The sequence below is a fragment of the Bos taurus genome, chromosome 10 (genome assembly GCF_002263795.3).
Source record: "Bos taurus isolate L1 Dominette 01449 registration number 42190680 breed Hereford chromosome 10, ARS-UCD2.0, whole genome shotgun sequence".
NCBI lineage: Eukaryota > Metazoa > Chordata > Mammalia > Artiodactyla > Bovidae > Bos > Bos taurus.
In genome coordinates, this window is record NC_037337.1 from 54,931,530 (window position 1) to 54,953,730 (window position 22,201).

At 38.4% G+C, this 22,201-nt stretch overlaps 1 protein-coding gene across 10 annotated transcripts in view; it reads left to right on the forward strand.

Annotated features, from left to right (window-relative positions):
* Positions 1–22,201, forward strand: part of CCPG1 (cell cycle progression 1) — a 42,066-nt gene that overhangs the window by 178 nt on the left and 19,687 nt on the right. For 4 of the 10 annotated variants that reach the window (XM_005211775.3, XM_005211782.3, XM_002690897.5 and 1 more), the window contains exons 2-3: positions 19,525–19,593; positions 21,814–21,934. In XM_005211775.3, coding sequence (XP_005211832.1) covers positions 19,534–19,593; positions 21,814–21,934 — 181 coding nt within the window. In that variant the 5' untranslated portion in view covers positions 19,525–19,533. Of the gene's footprint in view, positions 1–2; positions 316–12,378; positions 12,470–19,524; positions 19,594–21,813; positions 21,935–22,201 lie in introns of those variants that run through there. The other 6 variants (XM_024998017.2, XM_024998014.2, XM_024998016.2 and 3 more) reach the window with 6 other exon arrangements.

Genomic DNA, 22,201 nt, shown 5'->3' on the forward strand with positions numbered 1-22,201 from the left:
CGACTGTCGCGGTTCTTGTGTCAGTCGTCTGGTGGAAGTATTCGTGGGGTCTCAGCTGAGGGGAGTCTTGACCCTTAGGCTCTCGGCGTTTGCTGCCGCCTGGGTGGCCCCTTCAGAACGCGGGGCCGCAGTCCCCGCGGCGCAGCAGATCCCCAGGCGTCCGGTCCGGTGGTCCTGTATCCTCGGTTTCCTGCGTGCAGACGCGAGCGGAGCGCCGGGGTTGTAGGGGAGCCGTTGGTCCGGGGGACGCACCCGCCTTCCTCCACTGGGCTGGCTTAAGGCTCTTCTCGGTCCTGATTGATGAGAATCCATATGGTAAGATGTTGTGTGCGTCACCCCGCCGGGTTTTCAGCCAGCCGGTCTTTTTTGGTGACATTTGAGCCTTGTGATGCCAGGAGCAGAAAGATTAAATAATGCATTTGAGATTTCTGCTTGTGCGCCAGTCTGATAATCATCAAATCTCCCTGCCTTCCCCTCCCCCCCCCCCCCGTCCCCTTCCTAATCGATAAGCACCCACCGTAGCGTCAGTCCACACCATGTCTTGTACGCGTTACCTGTTTATTTTGTTCATGAGTCCAACTTTTTGCCATTGGGAGCGCCAATTTTGACGAACTCGGCCAATTAGGCACTTTCTTGAGCGGGTGAAATTGGTGCTGCTTCAGTCTAGCTTTATTAAGAAATAGAATGGAGCCTTCTTGTAGCTAGACTAGGTAATTATTTTAGTACCGCAAATTTTAGGAAATTTGCCTCCAGTAAGGTCACATCTACTGAATAGTACTTGAAACGTCGTTATTAGCGCATCACTTCTTTGTGTCAAGTTTGAATCTTATTAGGCCCCGCATTTCTCAGGGGGCTATTTATCACATCTCGGACACTAGTGTGAATGGTTTACAATTCTTTTCTACACTATGGTCATAAAGGGGAAGGGAAGGGAGAAAGTGAGGGGATTATTTTTAATCCTTTACCCCAACCTAAGGATTGGCTAAGAATTCGAATAAAGTTGCTATGAATATATATAAAAAAAGAATCCATTAAAAATCGCTCTCAAATAATATTTAAGCGTGTGGGAAATATTAGTTTTTAAATGAAAATAGATTAGAAAGTAGTGTAATTCTAATTTTGTTTACTAAACTATAGAACTAGAAGTGGTTATATGTGTTTTAGAAATAAGACTCAGAGTCATAGTTATGAAAGTGATTAGATGATGCAACTACAATTTTTTTTTACATTTTCTAGTATTTTCCAAATTTTCTATAGGCAAAATTTAATTTAAAAAAGGGATACAGATAAAGCAATTCCAGTTATGTAAACTCTTTAAACATTAATTTTAAAAAGAAGTAACGACAAACAACATAGGCAGAGCCCCTGTTACTGCATCCACAAACTATGAATAACAAGTTTAAATGTCAGTTAGTTGTGGAGAAATGACAAGAAATGCTTTGGTTGGACTGGAAAGGAAAACAAAACAAATATGACACATTCTCAGCATTTGTACATCTTATCTTGATCTGTTTTTATTTTGGACAGTAAAATCAAAAGACAAAATTCCTTAGTTTTCTTCAGTTAAGGCAGTGCAGTCTTGATTATTCCTGTAACTCAAGGTGACAAAGCATGGGCATGTTAATCTGAAAAGATCTGGATATAGCAAGATTTTTTCATTTATCATTTGCCAGTGGAAATAAAGAAGTTAAACATTATTATAAAATAGGGGATGTTAAGCTTGTTTTCATTGAATCATTTTAAGCACTGTGTTTGATACGCCTGATATTTTGGATTATGTTTTTGTTTCATTTTCTATTATGATTATGTTGGATATGGATGGTAAGTTGCATGTTTGGGCCACACTTTGTTTTCTGTTCTAAAGACAGGGCTGCATTGTTCTTTGAGAAGAATAGTCTGTGTATTTTTGCAGTTATCAGTCTTGAAAAATTGGGGTTTACCTCAATTCCAAGTGTTCATTTATTCTTAATAAAATATCCATTCTACAGCTTTTTTTTTTCCCCCTTTTTTTGAACTGTAGAAGTCATACTTTGTTTTCTTAGATTCTTTTCTTTGGAGCGTTGTTTCTTTCCCCAAATTTCAGTTTCTTGTCAGTATTTTGTATTGGTTTGTGTGTCTTGTGCCCTGTGTTAGTTCAATACCTTGTTAAAAATTTGAGTTCCTTTACATGGCATAAGAAACATTCATAATTGCTTAACTTGTCTGATTTACTAACTGGTTCTAGATTATAATATTGTATTTTTATGCAGGTTAATATTTAAAAAATTATGTGAGTTTGAACTGAGATCTTAGAAGTAGTAGTTTCTGACATGTAAAGAATATGGACACAGTGTAAGGCCTGTTAAGCCCAGAGTATTTTAAAACAGAAAATGCAGACTCATCTAACAATGTAGAACTAGTAGAGGCTGAATTGTTTTTGTTTTCATGTGTGGTTAAAGTGAGGAAGTTGCCATATTGTAAGTAATAACTTATATTTTCAAGAATCTTCTTTCTGGGAGTTGTGCAATTTTTCTTTTTTGTAATAAATTTTTTTTGTAGTTTTTAAAGGTTACTTTCCATTTATTATTACAAAATACTGACTGTATTCTCCGTGTTGCACAGCACATCCTTGAGTCTGTCTTATACCCACTAGTCTGTACCTCATTCCCTTACCCCGGTATTGCCCCCCTCACTAGTTCTCTATATGGAAGTCTGTTTCTTTTCCTGTTAAATTCACTAGTTTGTTATGTTTTTTATATTCCACATGTAAGTGATATCATACCATATTTGTCTGACAATTCTGCAGTCTTGATTAATTTAAAACAGTTAAAAAATATGAGTTTGTTTCAAAGGTCATGTTTATTGTATCAGATGAACTTGAAAAAAAATCTTAACAGTTCTAAAGTGAAATTTAGCTCTATAATGGGAAGACTGCAACTAACTGATTTGATTTAGAGGATTTTTTTAAAGGGTGTTTAATGTATGGAAACCTGTGTAAGGGCTTTCTGAAGGAAGTATTAGCAAGGAAGTCAGAATCTAATTTTTCTTCAGTATTTGCCCATGAAGCACTTTACTAAAATCTTACTTCTGGTTCATGTTGCCAGCATGATGAAATGTGAAAAAAGAATTGGATTAGGAGTCAGAATGTTTAATGATGTTGACAGTAATTCAGTTTATGAATCTGTAGTTTCCAATTTTATGTTATAAATAATAGCCATTGCCACATTTCATGGCATATTCATGAAAATCAGATCTGGTATAAAAATCATATTACTTTGTGTCAGAGTGATCTACCAATGCAAAGTATTATTGGCTTTCGTAAGTAACATTTACATAAAGCATGTTATACATTTGAAATGTGATGACTTAATGTGATACACACTTTTGGCTGACAAGTTTGATGGAAAAAAGTCAAATGATATCTTCATTTGACTTTTTGGTAGTGCTTTTTGGCTTTTACTAGGTCGAAGGAAACCTGGCCCCTTTCCTGACTGTGACTTTGCACTTTGCTGCATTAAAGGTCCTGAAATTGCAGTGTGATTTTATGGTTGGGCCTTTAATTTTGGTTTTGAATTATTTTAATTGCGCATCTAAAGTATAAGGAAGATCATCAGTGTGACTTAACAGTAGGAAGCGAATGCTGTTTTTAATGTTCTAAAATGGTACTGTAAGTTGATTTCATGAGTAGTAAGCCTACATTGAATGTCAAATCCCAGGTCCTCCCAGAGATGCATGACGTGTGTGTAAGCATTTATCTTTGAGGGAGAGGAATAGTTTAGAGCTTGGACACCTCCTTCTGGGGACATCAACCCTGTCTGTATGTGACCGTTGAGATTAACATCAAGTTTGGTTGACATACAGAGCATTCAAGTCTTTTAGAAACTTATAAATCAATTCTGAGGACTTTATGAGAACAAATATAAGTGAAAGTAACAGTGGGGGTATACTTAATTGTCTATTATATACTTAAAAAAAATGGAAAACAATAAAAATATATAAAATCTCTTTGGGGACTTTTCTGGTGGCCCAGTGGTTAAGATTCCTTACTTCCACTGAATGGGGCATGGGTTCCAGCCCTGGTCGGGAACTAAGATCCTACTTGCTGCTAGCATGGCGCCAAAAAATAATCCCTTTGTTTTCAATCTTCCTGGCTTTTTTTTCCCCAACAGAAAAGTAGAAGAGAATTGTAAAAAAAAAAATTATGACAAATTATCTTTTTTGTGGAAAGTATGTTAAAAAATAATAGATATATGATTAATACATACATTTTAACAAGTAAAAACTTTTTTTTAATTGAGAGTAGAAGAAAACATCAAGCTATATAGTTCTACTTATTTATCTCTGAAAAGGGAAAAGGAGTCACCAGGGACTTAACAGTGTCCAAGTGAGGGCAGTATGGAGCTAGTCAAGCTTTTAGATTTACTCTTGGTTCTTTTAGCCTTTTTCAAAATTAAGATGTAACAATTCTGGAAAGTTAGGATTCTTCTCAGAGTCAGAAAACCTGGTGGAAAGGATATTTCCATATTAATCAGTATCGTAATTTCCTTCCAGCATTTTGAATCCATGTTGTTTACTACTTTATTTCAAACTTTTTATCAAAGGTGTAGCTTCTTTATCAAAGGTGGAGGCAAAAGGGGATACTTCTGTCTTCAAATATAGTAGTAGTTGCTTTTGTTTCCCCATTTGAAGGATATTACATCATAAAAGGAAACTTGTGAAGAAATTGTATATTGGCTCACTTCTTGCAGAATTTGTTTTGTAAATCAAAAAGTTAACCTGTATTATAACAGTATTGCTGCCTATTTCTGGGGTGGATAAAGTGAAATTCTTAATACTATTCCTATTGGAGACTTATCTCCAGATGCCTGTCTTTAGCAACAGATTTCAGTGTTTAAATGAAATTCACTCCATTAAAACTAGGAAAGCCTGTTTGCTATGGAGTGGTTATCTTTGCATCCACTTAAAAGATGAATGTAAACAAGAGGAAGGACAGCCATTGGATCCACATCTTGATCCCATAGTTACTACACTGTGGACTCTTCAAAGCTCTGGGTTATGTTCTTTTTTCTCTAATATTAGTTTTCCACAATAAACTTCTGATACCTCAGATATAAGTATTTTAATATGATTCCCTTAAGTCCTTTAACTTGTCCTGAAAAGACTGGTCCTCCAGAAGATGATTAGATTTTGTTTCAGTTAATCATTTACTTAGTATTGGGCTGGTTTTTTCATTTTAAAAGATGTCCCTTTTCCTGCTGGTTATGAAGGTAATAAATAGCTTATTGAAATTTAGCAGACATATTGCATGTAATTTTTTTTTTTTTAGATTTGAAATACACTCTTTAAAATTTTAACTCATTTAAAGCATATAAATTAGTATCAGTAGGGTTTATTTTTCTTTAGCATATTAACCTGTTTAATCTTTGTTCATCATTTAGGTGTTAAAGTAATTTGGCTTCTCTTTGTGTATCTTTGCTAGTAATGTTGAACATTTTTCCTTATAAGCTATTTTAGTGTCTTCTATACATTGCTTCTATACATTGCTTCGGAGAAGGCAATGGCACCCCACTCCAGTACTCTTGCCTGGAAAATCTATGGGGTCGCAGAGAGTCGGACACGACTGAAGTGACTTAGCATAGCATACATTGCTTACTCTTGTTCCTTGTTAAATTTTCTGTTCAGTTTTAAACCTTTTTTCTTACTGACTTATTGGTGTATTTTAAATGTTTTAAAAACTCTGTTATATATATGTTACAAATATGCTTAGTATTCATTCTTACTTATATGACTTTTAAAATAAGTTTATGATTTTTGTACAACGGAAAACTTCTCCTATATAGTTTCTAGGTTTTGTGTAAAGCCTAGAAAAAGATTATCTTTAAGATTTTAAAACTTTTCGGTTTCGAGTCTTTTTTTTTTTTTCCCTGTGTTTTTATCTTATATGTTTAAATCTCTGGGCTGTATTTTTGCCAGGCGGTCTTAAGGTTTTATGAAGCCTTACATTAATAATGCTGAACTTACACACGGCAAACTGGAGAAATGACATCAATCTGAAAGCCTTTTGCAACATCACATTTATGAAGTCTAATTGAGATTATATTTCTGAGTGATGCAATTTGGCAAAAAAAAAAAAAAAAACAAACCTGATTTCCCCCCCTTCGGGAGTCAGGAGAGGGAGAACAGTGAAATTTACTTTCTTTTTAAATTCAGAGGCATTTTATGTGAAAATGACTCCTATCTTTTGCATCTCTTTCATCCTCTACCTTTCACAAAAACCATAGAAAGCTTTTGTGCTGTTGTGAGTATCCAAAATGGCAGCCGGTGCTTGAGTTCATATGCAGGATTGCCTGTGAGATCTTTCTTCTCTTGCTGCTGCTTGGAAGCAGCTTTAGTTTGGCCTGTACATGGTGAAAATATGCTGCAGGATTTATCTGCTATAACAGTTAAAATGCCATACAAAAACTCAGTCTATTTCAAATAGAGAGTTTACTTGACCATTCTAGCCAGTAAGCTTTGGAATTAGCTTTGCTAGGGTGACAGCACAAAGGCCAGGCACTCCTAGGTTAGGCTTATTTATTGTCGGAGTCTGGGGGCTGAAATAAGGTTGACGTTGTAGATGGGAAAAAATATAAACTTCACCTTCACTTAAGATGAGACTATTTGGAAAAAAAGAAGCAACAGAGTGAAAGGTTCTCTCCCCTTTCCAATGAACAGAATTGAAGACTCCTTAATTCCCCAAAGAGATACAGTTCTTACCATTTACCTCCAGAGGTATTTGTCACAATACTTTTTAAAATGTGAATTTGTGCCAAATTACCATAAAGCATAGTGACAGTAACAGTTTTAGATGCTTTCTTAGACTGAAAATCTTGGGAATTTTTAAGCTTTTCTGTTTCAACCCCTTAATTGTGGTGCTCAGTGATTTTAGTGACGCTACCACACTTTTGAAAATAGAAATAAAAAAGTTCATAATTGTGCTACATTTAACAGAGGCAAGCTTAAGGGTGGAGCTGGACTTGAAATTAGACCTGTAGTTACATTCCTATTTCTGATCCTTTAATTCCTGATCTGAGTAAACATGCTTGTATGTCTTTTTCTGTAGATAAAATAGAGTATTTAAGTGATTAAAGATGAGAGATTATTATGTTTGTATTGTATGACTTCTGACTAATAGAGAGCAGTTAAATTTTTTGAGCTATTATAAAGACATTAAAAATAAAATTAGAACTTCTTGTCAGAGCTTTGAACTTAATACTAATTAGTAAAGTAACCGGAGAAGGCAATGGCAACCCACTCCAGTACTCTTGCTTGGAAAATCCCATGGATGGAGGAGCCTGGTAGGCTGCAGTCCATGGGGTCGCTAAGAGTCAGACACAACTGAGCGACTTGACTTTCACTTTTCACTTTCATGCATTGGAGAAGGAAATGGCAACCCACTCCAGTGTTCTTGCCTGGAGAATCCCAGGGATGGGGGAGCCTGGTGGGCTGCCGTCTGTGGGGTCGCACAGAGTCGGACACGACTGAAGTGACTTAGCATAGCATAGCATAGCATAGCATAGTAAAGTAACTAATGGATAAAAGTAATTGAAGCTGACATTAGGCAAGTTATGCTCAGAAGTATAGAAGTTATGCTAATAAATAAATGCTGTACATTCAGGGAAAGGAGAGATCAGTGTGTCAGAAACATGAAGGAAAACTTCATGGAGGAGGACTAAGCCTTAAAGATAGAAGAAAGGAAGAAGGAAGGCATTCAGGAAGTATGACTTGAGTAGGTGGAGACGTGGAGGATTGCTACAGTTCCTCCTCTACTTGTAGCAAGTAGATCCTTTGATAAGATGAGATAGTTCTTGGGGGGAGATCTCATCAACTGCAGTAATGGCTAGAGCCAGATAGTGGAACATTTGGATGTCACCCTAAGGAGTTTGAATTTATAGTACAGAAGTCTTATTCTCAAGGTCATGGAGAGAGTTTCTGCAAGGGAAGTTACAAAAAAAATCTTAGCACTTGGGATAAGTATTATATGTAACCCGCAGTCAATTTCAACATTGCCTATATTTAAGTGTTTTAGGGTGGTTGTGTGTGTTTAGGGAAGGAGCAAGGAAACAGTTGAAAAATGGCACTGTAGAAAGTGATGAGAATACCATAGTCATTTAAACAGCATTGTTTTGGTGCTGAAATATAGATCATGAGAACAGACCTGTAACTGACTCATAAATGTATGGGACTGCATGTGACAAAGAATGGCATTTTAAATCATAGAATTACGGACTATTTAATAGTTGAGATTATTTCTAAACTCACACTAAAAGGGAAAAAATCCATATTCATAGTTTAAATAGCTAAATGTAGACGCTCAGTTCAGTTCAGTTCAGTTGCTCAGTTGTGTCCGACTCTGCAACCCCATGAATCTCAGCACGACAGGCCTCCTTGTCCATCACCAACTTCTGGAGTTCACTCAGAATCATGTCCATCGAGTCGGTGATGCCATCCAGCCATTTCATCCTCTGTCGTCCCTTTTCCTCCTGACCCCAATCCCTCCCAGCATCAGAGTCTTTTCCAATGAGTCAGCTCTTCGCATGAGGTGGCCAAAGTACTGTAGTTTCAGCTTTAGCATCATTCCTTCCAAAGAACACCCAGGGCTGATCTCCTTTAGAATGGACTGGTTGGATCTCCTTGCAGTCCAAGGGACTCTCAAGTCTTCTACAACACCACAGTTCAAAAGCATCAGTTCTTCGGCACTCAGCTTTCTTCACAGTCCAACTCTCACATCCTTACATGACCACTGGAAAAACCTTAGCCTTGACTAGACGGACCTTTGTTGGCAAAGTAATGTCCCTGCTTTTGAATATGCTATCTAGGTTGGTCATAACTTTCCTTCCAAGGAGTAAGCATCTTTTACTTTCATGGCTGCAGTCACCATCTGCAGTGCTTTTGGAGCCCAGAAAAATAAAGTCTGACACTGTTTCCACTGTTTCCCCATCTATTTCCCATGAAGTGGTGGGACCGGATTCCATGATCTTCGTTTTCTGAATGTTGAGCTTTAAGTCAACTTTTTCACTCTCCACTTTCACTTTCATCAAGAGGCTTTTTAGTTCCTCTTCACTTTCTGCCATAAGGGTGGTGTCGTCTGCATATCTGAGGTTATTGATATTTCTCCCGGCAGTCTTGATTCCAGCTTGTGCTTCTTCCAGCCCAGCGTTTCTCATGATGTATTCTGCATATAAGTTAAATAAGCAGGGTGACAATATACAGCCTTGACGTACTCCTTTCCCTATTTGGAACCAGTCTGTTGTTCCATGTCCACTTCTAACTGTTGCTTCCTGACCTGCATACAGATTTCTCAAGAGGCAGGTCAGGTGGTCTGGTATTCCCATCTCTTTCAGAATTTTCCACAGTTGATTGTGATCCACACAGTCAAAGGCTTTGGCATAGTCAGTAAAGCAGAAATAGATGTTTTTCTGGAACTCGCTTTTTCCATGATCCGGTGGATGTTGGTAATTTGATCTTTGGTTCCTCTGCCTTTTCTAAAACCAGCTTGAACATATGGAAGTTCACAGTTCATGTATTGCTGAAGCCTGGCTTGGAGAATTTTGAGCATTACTTTACTAGCGTGTGAGATGAGTGCAATTGTGCGGTAGTTTGAGCATTCTTTGGCATTGCCTTTCTTTGGGATTGGAATGAAAACTGATCTTTTCCAGTCCTGTGGCCACTGCTGAGTTTTCCAAATTTGCTCACATATTTAGTGTAGCACTTTCACAGCATCATCTTTGAGGATTTGAAATGGCTCAAGTGGAGTTCCATCACCTCCACTAGCTTTGTTCGTAGTGATGCTTTCTAAGGCCCACTTGACTTCACATTCCAGGATGTCTGGCTCTAGGTGAGTGATCCCACCATTGTGATTATCTTGGTCATGAAGATCTTTTTTGTACAGTTCTTCTGTGTATTCTTGCCACCTCTTCTTAATATCATCTGCTTCTGTTAGGTCCATACCATTTCTGTCCTTTATTATGCCCATCTTTGCATGAAATGTTCCCTTGGTATCTCTAATTTTCTTGAAGAGATCTCTAGTCTTTCCCATTCTGTTGTTTTCCTCTATTTCTTTGCATTGATCGCTGAGAAGGCTTTCTTATCTCTTCTTGCTATTCTTTGGAACTCTGCATTCAGATGCTTATATCTTTCCTTTTGTCCTTTGCTTTTCGCTTCTCTTCTTTTCACAGCTATTTGTAAGGCCTCCCCAGACAGCCATTTTGCTTTTTTGCATTTCTTTTCCATGGGGATGGTCTTCATCCCTGCCTCCTGTACAATGTCACGAACCTCCGTCCATAGTTCATCAGGCACTCTATCTATGAGAACTAGTCCCTTAAATCTATTTGTTACTTCCACTGTATAATCATAAGGGATTTGATTTAGGTCATACCCGAATGGTCTAGTGGTTTTCCCTACTTTCTTCAATTTACGTCTGAATTTGGCAATAAGGAGTTCAGGATCTGAGCCACAGTCAGCTCCCGGTCTTGTTTTTGCTAACTGTATAGATCTTCTCCATCTTTGGCTGCAAAGAATATAATCAATCTGATTTCGGTATTGACCATCTGGTGATGTCATGTGTAGAGTCTTCTCCTGTGTTATTGGAAGAGGGTGTTTTCTATGAGCAGTGCGTTCTCTTGGCAAAACTCTATTAGCCTTTGCCCTGCTTCATTCCGTATTCCAAGGCCAAATTTGCCTGTTACTCCAGGTGTTTCTTGACTTCCTACTTTTGCATTCCAGTCCCCTATAATGAAAAGGACATCTTTTTTGGGTGTTAGTTCTAAAAGGTCTTGTAGGTCTTCACAGAACCGTTTAACTTCAGCTTCTTCAGCGTTACTGGTTGGGGCATAGACTTGGATTACTGTGATATTGAATGGTTTGCCTTGGAAACAAACAGAGATCATTCTGTCATTTTTGAGATTGCATTCACGTACTGCATTTCGGACTCTCTTGTTGACCATGATGGCCACTCCATTTCTTCTGAGGGATTCCTGCCCGCAGTAGTAGATATAATGGTCATCTGAGTTAAATTCGCCCATTCCAGTTCATTTTAGTTTGCTAATTCCTAGGATGTCAACATTCACTCTTGCCATCTCCTGTTTGACCACTTCTAATTTGCCTTGATTCATGGACCTAACATTCCAGGTTCCTATGCAATATTGCTCTTTACAGCATTGGACCTTGCTTCTATCACCAGTCACATCCACAACTGGGTATTGTTTTTGCTTTGGCTCCATCCCTTCATTCTTTCTGGAGTTATTTCTCCACTAAACAGATGCTAAAATCTGATAAAATATTAGAAATACAGGAAATAATTTACAATTTTGAGAGTGAGAAAGACTTTCTAAACCAAGGTGTAAAATATAAGTTATAAACAGAGACCCTATTCTCCATTCTCAACATTTTACTACCTAAAATTTAAAAACGTATTTGTGATAGAAGCTATTACTTATTTATTTATTTTTGGCTGTGCTGGGTCTTGGTTTTTGCGTGGACTTTTGTCTAGTTGCTGCAAGCAGAGGCTACACTATAGTTGGGGTGTGTGGGCTTCTCCTTGTAGTGGCTTCTCTTGTTGCTGAGCATGGGCTCGTGGGCTTCAGTAGTTGTGGCTCCCAGGCTCTAGAGGCGGTGGTGCATGGGCTGAGTTGCTCCTCAGCATGTGGGATCTTCCTGAGCCAGGGATCAAATCTGTGTCCCCTGCATTAGCAGGCAGATTCTTCACCACTGTGCCACCAAGAAAGCCCTGAAGATACTTTTTTTAATTGAAGCATTCTAAGAAAAAAAGTAGCAAATGAACTAATTAATGACCCAGTTTTATTTTTTTGCTCATGACATGATCAGAAGTTAAAGATGGTTGTTACCTTTTGGTGAGGTTGTGGAGAAATAGGTACCTTTGTATGTTGGTGAAAGACCTTCTCTAACAGCCTTATTTAAAGTTCTGATCCCTCCCTACCCCCTACTCTCTGCATTGTTTACCCCCATTTACTTTTTCTCCACAGTACTTTCCACCAGCTGACTTACTGTATCTGTCTTGTTTATTTCTGTATCTTGTTTATTTCTGTAGGGTTGTTATTGGACAAAAAGAATGTTTAAAAGGTTTTTATTAGTTGGGATCTTGGGTCCTCTTTCCTTTATCCAACAAGGTCTGGTTTCAAGCAGGCATTTTCATATCCTTTTGGGAAGGTGAAAGTTCCAGAACCTTTGAAAAGCAGGATAGAAATAGGTTCCTGAAAGCTGTCTAGATTAAGTGTCTCATCTTTGATCACATTTACAGTGCAGCAGCATTTTTGGGACCTTTGCTCACAGCCCATTGGTTGGTTTACATTGGAATTGTAGACGTGTGGGAGAATAATGCCCCCATTCTTCTCCATAGTATCTAATTCTAGAAGATACAGAAATGGAAATGGTACCTTGTTCATAGTAAAATGTAGCTACTCAAGAATGATGAGGGGCACCATCATATCAGGTAATATTCACTCCAGTTGTACTTTATTAGGTGAAATTAATATTGTTGCTGTTATTAGTTTTGACAGCTGCCACCTCAAGTTGTTTTAAAATTATGTGTTTAGTCTATATCTCTCCTTGGATTCAGTCCCCAGCTGCATACTTGATGTTTCAACTTGGATATGATAATAGTTGTCTCAAATTAGTATGTTCCCAACCAATTTACCAATTTTTTTTTCATCACTTGCTGCTTTTAAAGTCTTTCTGTCTCAATGGCCATTTTTTTCTTGTATTTACTTAGGACAGGAGTCATCCTCATACCTTATATTCAGTACATCAGGAAGCCCAGTTGGCTAATCCTTCAAAACACGTGTATAATTTGTCCACTTCTCACTGTCTTTGCTACCAGTCTGGTCCAAACCAGCATCATCTCACCTGGATTACTGTTGTTGCTTTGCAGATGGTCTTCCTGCTTCTGCCTTTGCTCCCTCCCAGTGCTGTCCTCATAGAGCAGCCAGGGTGATCTTCCTATTCCTCTCCTCAAAATTCTCCTGTGACTTTTAATTTCACTCAGGTTTAAGTGAAAAGTCTTAGGATTTGTAAGGTCATGCATCATTCATCTCCCACTCCTTACCTCTCTGTCCTCATCTCTTGCCACTTTCCTGCTTGGCCACTCCTCTCGAATCGCACAGGCCTCCTTGCTGTTTCTTAGAGATATGGGCTTGGTTCCAACCTTGTACCTACTGTTCATTTTGTCTGAAACACTCTTCCCCCAGTTAACTGCACAGCGATTCACTCACTCATTGAAATCTTGGCGCAAATATATCTTCTCAAGGAAGCTTTCCTGATTATCCTTTCTGAAATTAAGCCTCTCCATCCGAGCATTTCTGTTTTCTTTTCCCATGCTTTCTCTGTAGTAGGAGATACACCATCAAACACACTGCGTATCCTGTCAGTTTATGTTGTTTATTGGATGACTCCGGTGTGAAAGATGAAATGCATAGGAAAATTGAGATGAGTTTAATTCAGACTGTTGCAGTAGCCAGAAAGTTCATTAATGAGGAGTATCTCATAAAACCAGGGAATTTTATGGAGGCAAGTGAAGTAAGGGGCTCAGGATGGATGGAAGTCTAACCTGGGGTTTTTTGAGGGCAGGTTGGTCCTTTGCAAGTTAGCTGTTTGTCAGAACACAAAACAGGATGGGAACATTTCTCAACCTTCCTTGCTTTCCTGGAGCACAGGCTCAGATAGTTTTACTGATAGAATTTAAGCTCCAGGAAGGCAAGACTCTTATTTGCTTTATACATTAATATATTTTCAGTATCTCGTGTGTGCTAAGAACTGAATAAATATTGAATGAGCAGATGAATAAAGGAATGAATTTAAAATGGTACCAACTATAGGCCCGTCTGCTGGAGAGTGTGATTATACTAGTGTAGTATAATCCTTCTACCTTAAGAAGCTTCATAAAGGAGATGTGAGAATTCGTGTAATAAATGTACATCCTAATATGCCTAGTATGTGCTATATTCTATATTGAAACCACATATTTGTAATGCTTAGTGCCAAATTCTCTTCCATAGAGTTCTACAAATCTTTCATGCTGTGAAGAAATGTTCCATAGGATTTCTTATGAAGTGAAAGTCACTTTCAGTAATTTGTTCTGGAGGATCTTATTATAAAGGAGTTTGGAGACTTTTGCCTTGAAGGCAGTGGAGACCCAATTTTAAGTGATTGACTGATTAAGTGATCAGATTTATGTTGTAGGATAAACATAGTAGGGGCAGCCTTGGGAAGGAGTAACCACAGAGGAATTTGAAACTGTAAGCAGAGATCTGTTAGAGAATTGTCACTGTAATTGAAATGAGAAATGATAAAGTTGGATTAGGAAGTGCATAAGGATTTAGACTTGGGTCAAGGCAAAGTTTTAGTTGTTTCAAATGTGCTGTGCTTAGAAGCTCAGTTGTGTCCGACTCTGCGACCCCGTGGACTGTAGCCCGCCAGGTTCCTCTGTCCATGGGGATTCTCCAGGCAAGAATACTGGAGTGGGTTGCCATGCCCTCCTTCAGGGGATCTTCCCAACCCAGGAATCGAACTCAGGTCTCCCTCATTGCAGGTGGCTTCTTTACCATCTGACCCACTTGGGAAGCCCATTTCAAGTGTAGTTATCCTTAAATCTAGGATTTTTGACATGATGTTTGGTGGGTTTTGCTTATAACCATATTATTTTTGGTTAATGCTCTTCTCTGAGATAGAAACAGGAAGAGCAGCAGGAAGATGATCTTAGTCTTGTAGATGCTGAGAAACCTACAAACAGTCATCCAGAAAGCACTGGGAAAATCTGTAGCTGGAGATTGGGATAAGAAACTACCCTGAGGAATAAAAGGAAGCCTGAGCCTGGAACTTCCCTGGTGGCTTAGATGGTAAAAGCATCTGCCTACAATGCAGGAGACCTGGGTTTGATCCCTGGATTGGGAAGATTCCCCTGGAGAAGGAAATGGCAACCCACTCCAGTACTCTTACCTGGAAAATCCCATGGATGGAGGAGCCTGGTAGGCTATGGGGTTGCAAAAAGTCAGACACGACTGAGCGACTTCACTTTCACTTGAGTCTGGAAAAGGGCTTCAGGTTTATCATCTTCATAAAGTATATCCTTAGCTTTATAGCTTTAAGTTATTATTAGTAAGCCCCTCGAAGTGGAACAGGGAATGGGGTCAGGAAATGGTTCACAAAGCGATGCCTTAGCTGAGATAGAAGAGTGGGCACCAGAGTTTAGGTAGAAGTTAGGGGGTGAGGAACTGAGATCAGAATATGCAGTGTGCCTGAGTTAAGAGAAAGCTAAGTTTTTTAGGTTACTTGAAAAGGTTAAGGGAAAAAAGAAGAAATGAAGAGTGAATGAAATGCTAGAAACAAAACACTTGATATTTAAGGCCTGTGAGCATTATCTTTAAGACTATGAAAATCTTAACATTTTTAAGGAATGACAAAATACCGTTTTAAGCAGATAACTCTGTAATGAGGAGGTTCAAATGCAATGGCGGTGTCTGTGAAAAAAGATGCACAACTTGAGAGTTGTGAGTGAAATTTTACTTGAGACAAAATGAGGACTGCAACCTGAGAGCACCTCAGATAGCTTTGAGAGACTGCTCCAAAGAGATAGTCGGGGAAGGTTGATATGTAAGGCTTTGGTGAAGGGGAGTTCAGTGCAATCAAGCCCTTACTTTACTATCTAAAGACCTATTCCACCAGATTCCCTGGAGCACAGAGTGCTTCACTCCATCCTGAATGGCCTCAGAGGGTGTTTAATGTTAAACAGCTACGACAGCACAGGGTTCAGTCTCCACAAAGGCAGATGGCAAACTCCGTTGTTGTTCAGTTGCTGGTGGACGCTCTTGGCAAGTGCCAGTTTGTAGTTGATAGAGGCTTTCAGAGTCAGTGTGTCTAGAATGGGGCTTAGACATATACTTTCTAAAATTTTAGTGCATGCAAATTTTTGAAAACATCTGAATTAAGAGGGTTCTTTAATAGGGCTGTGATTTTTGCTTCTCCAGACTCTTGGAGTTATGGCCAGTAGGGAATCTTTTTTTCCTCATTTGGGCTAGATGTCAAGCTTGTTCTTTCTCCAGGGCAATAGAATTGCAATAGAATTTAAATAGAATTAAACAGGGATCTAATTAAAGTGGGCTCCTAGATTTGAGAAATTTAAATATGATAAAAAGTGTCAGTTTAGCAATGTATGTAACTTTCTTTTGAAATCTTGTCTTTATCTTCAGAGCAATTAGAATTATTGATTGGTAAACAAATAACTCTCTGGGGACTATCTGTTAAATGAACTGTTTAAATGGAAATTACCTAGATAAGGGTAAGAGATACATACACATTAAATATCCCTGACAGGAAAGCCAGGTGTGCTGCAGTACATGGGGTTGCAGAGTCCAACATGACTGAGTGACTGAACTGACTGACTGATAAGGTCTGGTGTTCCTGCAGTTTTAGAAGGTTGCCTGTGTGCAAGCCAAGATACGCACTGGGAAATGTTGGGGGGTGAGATGGAACAGCAGTGAGAATATGGGCTACTGTGCTGTGCTTAGTTGTTCAGTCATGTCCCAACTCTTTGCAAGGCCATGGACTGTAGCCTGCCAGGCACCTCTGTCCATAGGGATTCTCTAGGCAAGGATATTGGAGTTGGCTGCCATGCCCTCCTCCAGGGGATCTTCCCAACCCAGGGATCGAACCCAGGTCTCCCATTTTAACAGGCAGATTCTCTACTGTTTGAGCCACCAGGGAAGCCCAAGAATACTGGAGTGGGTAGCCTATCCCTTCTCCAGGGCATCTTCCCAACCCAGGAATCAAACTGGGGTCTCTTGCATTGCAGGTGGATTCTTTACCAGCTGAGCTTCCAGGGAAGCCTATGGGCTACTCAGTTCAGTTCCGTCGCTCAGTCGTGTCTGACTCTTTGCAACCCCATGAACTGTAGCACGCCAGGCTTCCCTGTCCATTACCAACTCCCGGAGCCTACTCAAACTCATGTCCATCGCGTCACTGATGACATCCAACCCTCTCATCCTCTGTCGTCCCCTTCTCCTCCTACCTTCAATCTTTCCCAGCATCAGGGTCTTTTCCAGTGAGTCTGTTCTTCACATCAGGTGGCCAAAGTATTGGAGTTTCAGCTTCAGCATCAGTCCTTCCAGTGAATATTCAGGACTGATTTCCTTTAGGATTGACTGGTTGGATCTTCTTGCAGTCCAAGGGACTCTAAAGAGTCTTCTCCAACACCACAGTTCAAAAGCACTCAGCTTTCTTTATAGTCCAGCTCTCACATCCATACAAGACTACTGGAAAAACCATAGCTATTTGAGGAGGTTCAGAGTGGGGATTTGCAGAGGGAGGAGGGGCTTTCACATGGTGAAGAATGAATGCCTTTTTAGGCTTCAGCCAATTTTCTTAATCTCAAAGCCCTACCTACTTGTTGTTCTGTGTAGAATGGTTTTTCCAAATAGTCAGTTAAACCAAAATATCCTATATGTTCTCCCTTCTGTATTTGGTTATTCAGTTCTTTAAAAATCTTTCAACTTTGTCTTCTCAAATCTGACTCCTCCTCATCTTCTTTACCCTTTCCCCCTTTGTCAATACTGGTTGAATTTAGGTGCTCATCTTTTCCATGGAATATTGCGTTGATTCTTTCTATCCCACAGGTCATTTTTTTTCTGCCTTTGTTTCCATAGTGCTTTCCTCATTATCTCTTGGGAAATTTTTCCATGTCATTTTGTTGTTGTTGCTGTTAATGAGGAACTAGACCTTAATTTTTTTGTGATCTCTCTCAATTTAAAAATTTTTGCTTTTCAGTTAAAAAACATGCCGCCTAGCATGACTAAAGCGACTTAGCAGCAGCAGCAGCATGTCTAAAAACCTTACAACCTCATTTATAAAGCCTGCTTTAACCATTCTTTCTTCCTGCTAAGTTAACTACTCAGTCTTTGTGCAGTCTTATGTTAACTTGTAACTTTTAAGCTGTTATAAAACAATTCACATACAAATAGTAACATCAGAAAGTTGTTTTAAACTTGTGAAAACTGGTTCAATGAGAAATTGGGCTTTATGTAGTCAATCTAATAAGGAATGCTGAAATAAAATTGCTAAAATATAAAATTGGTTAATAGCCTATAGGGATTTAGACTGAACCTTTGGGGGATAGTATTTTCTACTAGACAGAAAACATGTATTTCACTCTAATAGTTTTTTTGTTTGTTTACTTTACAGTTACCTTTAAATTTAGAAACTGCCTAGGCCCTAATTAGTTGTAAATGAAACAATCAGTTTACTTCAGGTAAACTTACTGTAAAACATTCTGTCTAGTGTGATATTAAAATTCACGCAATTATCTTTATGTCTTATTCTAGATTTTGAATAATTTGTCTGAAAACATACTTATTTTGTAGTATTAGTGACCAGCCACCTCTCTGTATCTTCTTTTTAAAATATTAATTTATAAGAGTTTTCAGAATCACTGATGAATGGTTCAAGTCTGTATTTTTTGCCCTGTTCTCATTTGTGCCTTAGTTCTGTATTATCTACAGTAGAGTTCCATTAAAACACTAACCATCAGCTTAGATATAATGGATTCCCAGGATATGTGCGATAACGGAAACATTTATAAGATATGTGTAGAGATAGCACTTTAATGAGCTTAGTTTTGAAATTTAGGAGTTTAGATAGCAAGGGAAGAATAAACCAGGTAAAGTGACCAGTGTGTTCTGATTTAGGACTTGAGTCTGTCTAGTCCTGGCAAGACAAGGAAATCCTCCTGAGCCAAAATAGTTAGATGGTCATATTGTGGAATGAAAGGGCAAGCTGGATCTGAAAGAAAATGTAGGATTCGGTCAGGCAGAGAAACAAAGGTGAGGAAGAACAATCTGACTGTGAGGAAGTCAACTGTTGAGAGAATGATGAATGGGGAACAGTCAGCTAGAGTAAAAGCCTATGTTATTGCCAATTTCCACAACTCTCTGATCCACTTTTGGTCTTTTTCTTCTTGTGTTTTAATCTAACTGAAGCATTACCAACATGATTATTTTCTTAAAAACCATTTGATTATCTTCCTTCCCTGCTTGAAAATATGAACTGCTTCATTTTGCTTGGCCTTTTAACTCTTCCAGTTTCCCTATGTGGTTTCCTCAGCCATGATTTTCACAGTGTACAGTTCATTGAAAACATAGACTTTACTCTAGCTGACTGTCCCCTAGAATGATGAATTCATCATTCTCTCAACAGTTGACTTCCTCACAGTCCGATTTCTCCTCCTCAACTTTGTTTCTCTGCCTGACCAAATCCTACATTTTCTTTCAGATCCAGCTTGCCTCTTCATTCCACAATGCGACCATCTGACTATTTTGGCTCAGGGGAATCTAAGTTTGGTTGTATTTTGTTCATATTGATGTGCAAACTTGTCTTGTCTGGTAAATCTATGGGTGGGTTGTCTCAGTTTCACCTGGGAGGTAGTAAACCAGTCACATACTGTGTTGCCTATAGAATTTTTTAGAGTGTTTTCCACATATCAATATGTTTTTGTATTTGTAGACCCGAAAAATGTCTGAGAACTCCAGTGACAGTGATTCATCTTGTGGTTGGACTGTCATCAATCATGAGGTATGTATTTAATATTTTTTGTACGTCAGCTTGTAGTATTATAGTGTTAATAATGATGTAAACTGGTTCTTTGAAGGCCATTAGTTTTTTACGTTTAAGCATAAGATTCCACTGATCTGTAGCTTGGACATTTTCCCTCCTACATTACACTCACTGCTGAAAACTCTTCATGAGGCAGCATCTTAATGTACATTGGTTTCCCCAACTTTGAGACAGTAGGCAGATACTTATTGAGGGCCTATTGGTCATTCAGGCCTTGTGCTTATGTTCTCATATAATTTTAAGCAACCCTCTGTGGCATAGATTTTCATTCTCATTTCATAGTTGAGAAAACCAAAGCTTAGAGAGATTTAGTACCTTGGCCAAGATTATACAGCTAGAAAACATCAGCGAGTGCATTTAAACAGGCCAGAAAGGAGCATGAACACGTGTTCCACCTGTGTTGTGTTATGTTACATTGCAGAACTTGACAGGAAAAAAAGACTATGACTAGAACTCTGTCACAAAATGAATTTTATTACAGAAGTATGATGTTATATGACAGTATATAGTAAATATTAATTTATTCTCTCACACTGGTAATATATATTAATTACAGAAAAAATAATAAAATAGTGATAAATAGAAGCAAAAGGATAAAAATTATTTATACCTATATAATGTGTTAATGGATTTATCTATAGTTTTCATGTTTTTTTTCCAGCCTCTTAGGCTTCACTTATTTTCCTGCATCAATAAAAATTTTGAATGGTATTTTTTTACGATTGCCCTGATAATTTAATGTTTAGACAATTGGTTAGTCATGTCTTTTAGACAACAACATTAACCAGACTTTCTGCAAGAAAGTTTTAACATTCCTTAGCAGCTGTACTAGTTAAAATTGAGTGGTTTCTTTTGTTTCTTCTTTTATTTTTTTTTAATAAATGACTTTTCTATTTTTAATGTGTTTCTCCAAAGCTTAGATCAACTCTCATAGCAACAATTACTCCTTCAAGGATAATTAACAGTGTAGGAGCAAGGCAGTTGTGGGAATCTTCAGTGTGACGTAAGAGAGCAAACCTCTCTGGCGTGTAGCCAAGTGTGCCATTTGGGTGTTCTGTAGTAGAGATACCTTGTCACAGAGTTGATTGTATTTGTACCTTTATCCCTCTTCCCTCCATATCTTGTTATCAGGTTCTGCTCTTTCTTGCTAATGTCTCTTCCGTGTATTTCCTTTATTTTTTTTTTACTGTTGCTTCCTTTCTGGCCGAGGCCAGGACTGGTCTTCCCAGTGGCTCAAAATTCAACCCAAACCTTGTGTCGGTTACTACTGTTCTTCTGCCACTTTAGCAAGCCCAAAGTCTTACATTCAGAATTCTCTTTAGGATTCAACTCAAACTCACTCCTTTAATGAAGTCTCTTAGTTATGTTGAGTTACATGTCTCAGGAGAACTCAGACCTTTTGATTTCATGATCAGTAAACTATAGGGTTGAGAGAGGGATCTGGAGAGAGACTGAGTCATTTTTGGATAACTTATTTTGCTAATTAAGATGAGAAAAAAAATCTGTTAAGATCCACTTTTATTAAAGAAAAGACAATCTGACATCAAAGTAAAAACCTTGGAAGAATAAAGAAGAGTCTACTTTTACAGAGAACGTTTACTCTATTAGTGTAATGGTGGTGGTGGTTTAGTCGCTAAGTCGTGTCTGACTCTCGCGACCCTATGGACTATAGCCTGCCATATTAATCTAATAGATTAATTTTAATGCTTGCCCTTAAAAATTTTTAGTCAGATGTTGTAATAAGTAGTTATTAATATTTACTTGTGACTGTTTCTCTGAATAGGCTTTAAATGTGAATTTTAGATTTCAGTTTTTTATACTCTGTGACACCTAGCAAAATGCCTTGGCTAGAATAGTTCCATAAATGTTGAGTAGAAGCAAATTAATAGAAATAGCTAAATGTAGAAATCCTCTGGGATTCAGATTGACTCTTGGGTTTTTAGTGCAGTTAGAGTGTTTGACTTCTGGACTGACTCCTTTCAGAGTCTAAATCTGTGGCTCCTTTCTGCTGTTTCTCTGCTGTAGGTTTTATGGACTAAATTGAACAAAAGCAATAGATACTGTTCCCTTTGGATTATAGCAGCATCTGGGACTTTTAATAATGGAAGCATTTACAGGTAGTCAAATCTAGCTTTGGGTAGCTGATAGACAATTAACTGATGATCGCTTTTTCTCTAGGGGTCTGATATCGAGATGGTGAATTCTGAACATGGTGCAGCTAGTGACAGCTGTGAGCCCGCTCCAGAATGTGCATCTTTATCACAAGAGGAGCTGCAAGAATTGCAGGTAGAGCAGGGAGGTAAGTGTAAAGAAGTCTGATTTTTTTGTTTTTCTTGATAGGATATGTGAGCAACATGAATCTTGCCTTCTTTCTAGGTGGGCAGCCTTTCTGGCTAGGCTAAACCAGCAGATCACTGAAAGACTAGTGTGATGTGGTGGGCAGACCTAAAGAACCCAGTAGCACCAACCTGCCCAGGGGCCTTATTTATAGCTATAGTGGGCTTCAGTATGAATGTTTGATACTGCTAGTGTAATTGGTAACTAAATATTATTAATCTTGATTAAG